The sequence below is a fragment of the Galeopterus variegatus genome, unplaced genomic scaffold, assembly GCF_000696425.1.
Source record: "Galeopterus variegatus unplaced genomic scaffold, G_variegatus-3.0.2 Scaffold8158, whole genome shotgun sequence".
In the NCBI taxonomy this organism is placed as follows: Eukaryota; Metazoa; Chordata; class Mammalia; order Dermoptera; family Cynocephalidae; genus Galeopterus; species Galeopterus variegatus.
Window position 1 is genome coordinate 89,287 of NW_007734269.1, and position 8,106 is coordinate 97,392.

The 8,106-nt window shown below is 43.8% G+C and overlaps 1 protein-coding gene and 1 long non-coding RNA gene across 2 annotated transcripts in view; both read left to right on the top strand.

Moving 5' to 3' along the window:
- The window catches only part of FAM129A (family with sequence similarity 129, member A), a gene marked incomplete at its 5' end in the record, with an annotated part of 29,905 nt that extends 26,303 nt beyond the window's left edge, over positions 1-3,602 (top strand). The window contains one exon of the mRNA XM_008592668.1: positions 894-3,602. Coding sequence (XP_008590890.1) covers positions 894-2,065 — 1,172 coding nt within the window. The remainder of the gene's footprint in view (positions 1-893) is intronic.
- Positions 3,603-3,620: 18 nt separating this feature from the next.
- Positions 3,621-5,627, top strand: LOC103608216. Its single transcript, XR_552025.1, has 2 exons — positions 3,621-5,004; positions 5,174-5,627. It is a non-coding gene; the product is annotated as an uncharacterized LOC103608216 (long non-coding RNA).
- The last annotated feature ends 2,479 nt before the right edge of the window (positions 5,628-8,106 follow it).

The window sequence follows — 8,106 nt, forward strand, 5'->3', positions numbered from 1 at the left end:
TTGGGAGCGCAGCGTCGCTCCTGCCAAGGGTTCGGATCCCACATGCAGACCGGTTCCCGCTCACTGGCTGAGCGAGGTGCGGGCGCGACACCGAGGGTTGCGATCCCGTTGCCGGTCTGGTCTGGTACGGGCGCGACACTGAAGGTTGCGATCCGTTGCCGGACACGAAAAAAGACAAAAAGGAAAAAAAAAATGTCAGCTGCTGTTGTTACTATTGTTACTGTTTTTGTTCCTCTCAAAGCCTCTGAGCTAGATGTACATAGGTCTTCGCTTTGGACACTGCAAGTCATCAAGGCTCTCTCATCTGCAATCCTGAGTACCTGTTAAATATGGTCAGCTGCTGTTGTTACTATTGTTACTGTTTTTGTTCCTCTCAAAGCCTCTGAGCTAGATGTACATAGGTCTTCACTTTGGACACTGCAAGTCATCAAGGCTCTCTCATCTGCAATCCTGAGTACCTGTTAAATATGCAGGATGAAAAAGCACCTGCCCTAGAGGAGTTTCAGTCTAGGTGGACATATTAGCAGCTGATAAATGTGACGGGGCGGGGGGGCCGTGAGTGACACAGATGATACTATTGTAAACTGTGAGCTTCCTGAAAGCAAATGTTGTATTTTATTCATCTCTGGATTCCCAGTGCCTGTCCTGTAACAGATGCCCAGCAAATGTTTGCTGTTTGAATGAACACTGCAGAGGTCCAGAGATTGGAAAGTTTGTGGTCTTTGATCATCAGGGAAGGCTACCTGGAAGAGGGTTGACCTAAGCAGAAAAATTGAGAAATTTGGATATCCAGAGAGGCTGAGAGGGGAGTTTGGCTTCTGGATAAAATCAGAAAATCCAGGTTGGCCAAGGCAGCATGTTAATGTCATCTTTTGTTTTCTGATATCTCTCAGTGATAAAGGAAGCTGCTATCCTGAAGAAACACAACTTATTTGAAGACAACATGGCCTTGCCCAGTGAGAGTGTGTCCAGCTTAACAGATCTAAAAACCCCCACAGGGTCAAACCAGGCCAGCCCCGCCAGGAGAGCCTCTGCCATTTTGCCAGGAGTTCCAGATAGTGAGACCCCGAGTAACGAAGTATTCCAGGAGTCAGAGGAGAAGCAGCCTGGGGTCCCGAGTTCACTGGCCAAAGGAGAAAGCCTTTCTCTCCCTGGGCCCAGCCCTCCCCCAGGTGGGGATGGACAGATGACTATGTCAAGTACAGATGATCCTGTTGTGAATCCTGTTGCTGCAGAAGACACAGCAGGACCCCTGGGCACACACTCACCAGAACTGGAATTTGGAGGAACCCCTGAGGATGCAGAAGCCTCCCACGAGAAGCCAGACTCCATCTCTGCCTCGGGTTCCTTGAAGGAGCTCAGGAAGCTGTTGACAGTGACGGTTGAAGTACCGGTGGAGTCTGCCCTGCCGACCGAAAAAGATACCGGTGAGAAGACCCTTGTTCCCCAAGAACATGAAAAACAGGAAGAGACCCAAATCGACACCGAGGTCAGTCAGGCAGCTGCCTCCCATCCAGACAACCGTGAGGAAAGTGACGTCAGCGAGAGGGAGGCCCCTCCTGCCCCTGTGGGGGCCGAGGCCCCTGGGGTGGGCTTGGGGGGCTTTCCAGAGGCGAGCAGCCCTGCCTCTCAGCCAGCCTCTGGAGGGCCCACCGAGGTCGCCAACTGTCCAGGCCCTACAGAGGAGCCCGCAGAGGCCTGGGAGCCCGCAGGGAGGGAGCCCGCAGACAGGGAGCCCACACCAGATGCCCACGAAGGAGGAGAGGCCGCGTGCGCCAGGCAGGGGGAGGCCGTGCCGCAGGAAGATTGCTCTTCCAGTTCTGATGCTGTCTGCCCCAGCGAGAGCCAGGCTTCTGAGGAACAAGACATGATGGCAGGGCAAGGCAGCACTGCCCAGGCTGTGGCCAGTGTGGATTCAGGGCAGACTAAGGCTGCCCGTGTTCACGAGTGCCAGTGGGTGGTTGAGAATGCTCCAAGCACCGACGTCCTGGTTCCACATAAAGATGATGTGGAGGAGAGAGAAGATTGTCAAGAGAGTTCCCCAGAGCAGCCCTCAGAGGAGTGAAAGGGGCAAGTTGGCAAAAGTTGCCTTGCACAAAGTCAGTCAAAAGGTTATAGTTATAGGTACACTTAGGGGTTGCACGTGAGTTGTTATCAAAAATAAATAAATAATAAGAATATCCTTAATTTGAATAACAACCCCAGAGGAAATGCACACAGGGCGAGAGCACTGAAGCAAACCTTTGTGGAACTGGACGGTTCTACCGTGCATTACTGCTTTAGCATTAACAGGAACTATAAGGCAGTGGTGTGTTTGGGTGACAGGTAGCTGAGGGTGTCCGAGGGAGGGAGTGGTATTGCAGTGAAGACTGAGAACACAGTAGGAGCACAGTTTTCAATATGCTCTGCACATTTCACTGGTGCAATCTTCTTACGAACTTTCAGGCTTTTAAATTTTTTGTAAGAATGCAGACGTATACTGTAACTCCAGCTCCACCATCTACTATACCAACTTCTCTGTCTCGTAAGGACTCAGCATTTGTCCAGTCAGGCTTCAGGAAAGGGTAGGTCATAAACACCAGTGATCCCACTGTGTGCAGCCCCACAGAGCTGATCATGCCTGATAGATCTCAGGAGCAGCCGAGCAGAAATGGAGATGGGGAAGGTTGTGGTTCGTTGGACTGTCTGGGCCTGTGACTAATTTTGCTATCAATTTCTTGTTAATTAGTCTTGTTGATTTTTATTAGTTAATCACCATTTAAGGAAATTCAGGTAAGACAGGAAAATTTCATTGGCATGTATAAGCCAGAAATATTCCAAATGAGCCTTAGCCTGTGCAAAGAGCTTAGCTAAATTGTCTAGCTTAAAGTCTACCCTTAAACAAACATTATTTGAACAGCTACTGCATGCCATGAACTCTGTTGGGCATAGTAATAAAAAGAAGAGATAAGGCACTTTGTCTAGTATAAATTAGAAGGTCCAAGGGAATTTAATTTAGAAGAAAAAAATGTAGATTTTCAAACATGACAGCTTTCTCTTTTTCCGTTCAAAGAGTCCTGGTTCATTCCCAGAAGCGTACAAAATGAATAAATAAATAAATGAATAAAGACAAAAGACAAAAGCCATTGAATCTACCTTCAAGTTCCAAAGATGTTACCAAAAGTGAAAATAATTCGATTGATCGTTCAGCATGTTAACTTAGTCCCACTTCTGTACCAAGCACTGGGGATACCCCCGTGAAAAAGACTGATCCTTCCTCCTGGAACTTACACTTTAATAGACATAGACATAAATATGTCTTCTAAATGGATTGTGACCTAAAACTGTTAATATTAAAGATGGAATGGACTTACTTGCAAAAGATAAAAAAGATTTGTTCTATTGTCCTTCAGAAATATATCAGATTATTTTATAGACGCTTCAGTCCCAGGTGCTTACTACATTTTGAAATTTCTTCCCATAAGTTTTAATATTAGATGCCAGCATTTGCCCTGAGAGCTTGTTTTGCTCATTACTGTCAAGTAAGTATATATCAGTTCTTTAGAGAATTTGTCCCACAGTTCAACCATTTAACCAGGAATTAAAATATCGTCCCCCCCCCACCCCTCCTATGAGGAATTTCTTGGATTTCTAGATCATAAAGAACTAATGATCATCAGTTTCAGTATACTCTCACATTGAATTGTTTCAACTATTCTTGGAGTGTTTAGATCCTCGTGTTTGTCAGGGATCCCATCATAGACAGAGGAAAGAGAGGCGTCTTCTCCCTCAGTCCCTGTGTCACCCGATGCTCATTCGTATCCTGGCATTTAGGATATTATGTTTGTGAAATTATGTTTGCTTCCTGTCTCTCCCAGGGGCTCCTCTGGACAGAAACTAGGGTTTAGTCATCATATGTGCTTCCTGCTAGAAGCCCACAGCCTTGAATAATGGCTTCCTGCCTCCTCAAGTCGTTTTAATATCCCCAGTGTCTAGCACAGGAACTGGCATGTGTCGAGCTGCTCAGGAAATGGTGGGATCTGAACACCCAGCCCACTGCTGTGCTGGGGCTATTTGAGGCTTGCTGTCAGGCAGGGAGATGTTTTTAATTGGGCTTTCTGCCCTTGTTGAGTCTTCCCTTAAATAAAGTCCAAAGTCCAAGGGGCAAATGGCCAGATGGCCAGATGCACTGCCCAGTGAGGCAGGGAGCCAAAGGAGCACAGCCCCATAAGGACCGCCCTTCTCTCTGGGAGAACAGTGGCTAACCTGGAGTCCCTGCCCAGGCTCACCCCAGGCCAGAGCTTCCCAGCTTCCTCCCTTTGCTCACCTCAGGGTTTCTTGCACCCCATGGAAAGCTAAGATTTTCCTAACCCTAAAAGAATGTGCATTTCACTGCTTTGGATTGATGAATATCAGTGCCCTTCTTTTATCTTTCCTGGAGGCCAGAGGGGACTGGGCAGTAAGTGGCAAGTTGTACTTGAGGACACAAAGAATTTTTCTGTACATATTTTACAAAAGACAAGATCCCTTGAATAAACAGGACGATTGTTCCATTTGAACATGGGACGGGAAACTAAAATGCATTTAAAATATTTGGTATTCATTTGAACAGGTTGAATGGAATGACTTCCTATGGCCATGAGTGTGTCTTGCTTTTCATGTGGACTTGTGTGTGGTTTCTAGATTGGAGCAAGGTTATTGTGCTCTGAATGAGCAACGTGAAGAGCCTCCCCATGCTGCTCTGGGCATCTCCACTCTGGGCAAAGCCATTAGAAATCCATAAAACCTCAAGACATGGTTTTTGGCAAAAAACTCCATGACTTTAAACTAGTTATGTTACTATTGACCCTGCCCAAAGAAAATATTTTTCTTGGAAAAAATTTTTTTCTTCTCATTTTTTTCCTTTGTAGGTTGGAACAAAGACAGTAGTGCCTTGCATTATGCAGAGTAAAATTTTTTTTTTTTTTAAGTATTTTGGAGACTACAAGGATAATATTTGAACTTGTCCAAAAGTTTTATAAAGAGGCTGATATTTTTCTTGGAAAAAATTTTTTTCTTCTCATTTTTTTCCTTTGTAGGTTGGAACAAAGACAGTAGTGCCTTGCATTATGCAGAGTAAAATCTTTTTTTTTTTTAAAGTATTTTGGAGACTACAAGGATAATATTTGAACTTGTCCAAAAGTTTTATAAAGAGGCTGAGTGTGAAGAACTGTAGATCTTTAGGTCTGACATTAAACATTTTATTATAAAGATTCTCAGGTTTTGTTTTCTAATTCTCCAAATCAGAGCCAGTGATTTTAAAGGGTTTCATGATTCTCTCAGACAAAAGTGATTTTAATTCATTATAAAAAGTGATAAGCGATCTGTGCTGTGTAGCAGATTTAATATGGGGGAGGGAAGGACATCACTGACTTAAACAATAATACAGTTTTATTAGGTGCTTTCTTACTTCACCGTAAATATTTGCCTTCTTACTTTCTAAACAGAGGGGTTTGGGGATTTGTCTTCTGAAGTCTGCAACTTGAAGAAGTGTACACTGTGGGTTGATTTTTCTGGTCACTATATAAAGCAAATAAACTTAAGACACTTTGTAACCATGTATTTACTCTGCCAAGTGCCTATATTCCAATAAAATGTTCATCCTTGAAGAGCTGTCCAGATGTTGTTTATTTGGAATGGGGCTGATTTCATCTTTTAAGCAAATGTCATGCTTGAGCTGGGAGGAACAGCCCTCAGAAATGGAAAGGTGAGACACTCTTGCTGTATTATGGACTTTCACTTGTCTGTTGTCGGGAAGGAATCTGCAGGGAAGCCACTTAATGTCAGGTGTAATTATACTTTGATAATGTATATGCTTATTTCTCTAAAAATTGGATCGTAGCCATGATACAGCAATGGGCAATTACTCGTGATGTCATTGACCTGCTGTTCAAATTTATTTTCAGTGGGTAACATTGAGCAAAACATTCATTCTTTCTGTAATAATAAATAAAACAGTATGTACTCACCAATATCCACAGTTACTCACTTATCCATGAATTCATTCACTCAAAAAGTAAAGAGCGTTCATCTATTACGTGCAGGCACCCAGTGGGTGGTGGAGAAACAGAAATGAACACCGTGGGCATGATCTCTGACATCAGCATACCCAAATCCTCAGGGTGGACATGGCCAGGGAGAGCCCAGGATGGGTATTTGCTTCCTCACCTGGCATAAACCTCGGCTATAGCCGCAGCTTACTCTATCTACACCAACAGCTTCAGGCAGGAGATGAAGAAACATTGGAGAAATCAAGTACAGCCATGATGGAGATACTCAGCGTGGCATAAACTTCATTGCTCCCTCTCCTCCTTTCATACCAAACTTCCACTATGCAAGAATCATTCCCAGAGTGGCCCTTCCAGACCTTAGGGTCAATGGTCAGATTGGAGTTTGGAATGAGGGAGTAGATTTGAAACTCTGTAGAGTTTTTTTCTTAGATTATATGTTTGTTGTGTGTGGCTTGGACAGGACTGATGGAGGTCTTGGGACTAAAGCTATTCTCTCCTCAGCCACTATTGGAGCTGCCCCCTCTTGAACACCTCTAAACCTTTCCCATATTCCTCCCTTTGCCAAGAAACTTCTGACTCTCCCTTCTCCATCTGGCCAATTCTCATTTTTCCTGCTAGAGTCAAGACAAGTCAGGATAAGTCCCCTACCCTGCTCCCATGGCCAATAACACTTTTCTGAACTCTCAATCTAATTTACTTGTCCACTTCTTATGCTCTCTCACTCTACTGCAGCCATATACACTCCCTGTGCCTTTGGGGCAGGCACGCTGTCTTCAATTTTGTATACCTAGCAGAGCATATGTCCTTGCATATAGCAAATGCTCAATACATGTTGAGTGAAAAATATGTATCATCCATTTCAGATGCAGGAGATAAGTGGAGATATAACTGATGATCCTTTGGCACACTGTAAAGGTCTGTGAGGCTGACAACGTTATTCACCTTCAGCCTACTAAGACATGATCTAGTGTGAAACTTGACTATGTGTTTGTGCATACCCATACCTCTGTGACGAAGCTTCAAAGCCAAGTTACCTAAAAATCAAGCTAGCTACTATAAATCACCTCCTAATTTTCAGGGCAGGTTACACAGCTAATAACTAGTTGAACTAGGTATATTTTTAGCAATTGCTACAAAGCAAAACCACTCCAAAACTCAGTACCTTAAAACAGTAAGCATTTATTATTGCTCAGAAGACTACATACAGGTCAAGTATGAAGCAGACAGTTCTTCTGATCTTTTCCAACATGTTTGGGAGTTGGCTGACTGTGTGTTTGCCTAGCCTAGCCGCAACTGGGACAACTGGCCTCTTCTCCATGTGGCTACTCAGATTTCAGCAGGCTAGTTCAGGCTTATTCTTTTGGTAGAAGCAAGATTCAGAGAAAGAAAGAGAGAAGCAAAAGGCTTTTTGAGACCTGGGCTGAAAACTGGAGCACTGTCTCTTCCTCCATATTCTGTAGGAAAGCAAGTCACAAGACGGGCCAGGTGTCAAGGGATGGGAAGCGTTACAAAGTCAGTGCACTGAGCTGAGTCCAGGAAAGCCATTCATTGGGATGCAATCTGTCTACCAGGATACAAATGACTTCTGTTTGGCTCTAAAACCCATACTCTTGCCTCCATACTGTGCTAACTATAAACACTCACGCGGCCAGCCTTGGTCACTCTCACTCACTTTCCCAATGCCTGTTGGCTGCTCTAGTCAGACTCGCAATTAGGTGAAAAAAATATGATCATTCCCAACTCCAAGCCTTTGATCTACCCAAGAGTTTTTGTATTGGTTTTGAAAAGGTGACTTCTATTAAGAATATTTTTAAAACTTATAAACCTTGTTAAGAAGAAAGGCCTAAAAGACATTTTCCCCTAACTTAGTAACATAATTCACATTGTTTATATACTACTAAGGTTAATTATAAAAAGATCAGTGGTCATCATGTTAATTACCTCAAGGTGAGTGAGAAAAGTTGACCTATGACAAATATAGTTTATAACTTCAGGTAAATAAGTACAATTCTCGCCAAAAAACATGCTAATAACAGGTGCAGTTTTCTACAGTAAACAATTATAGTCTTCGGAAACG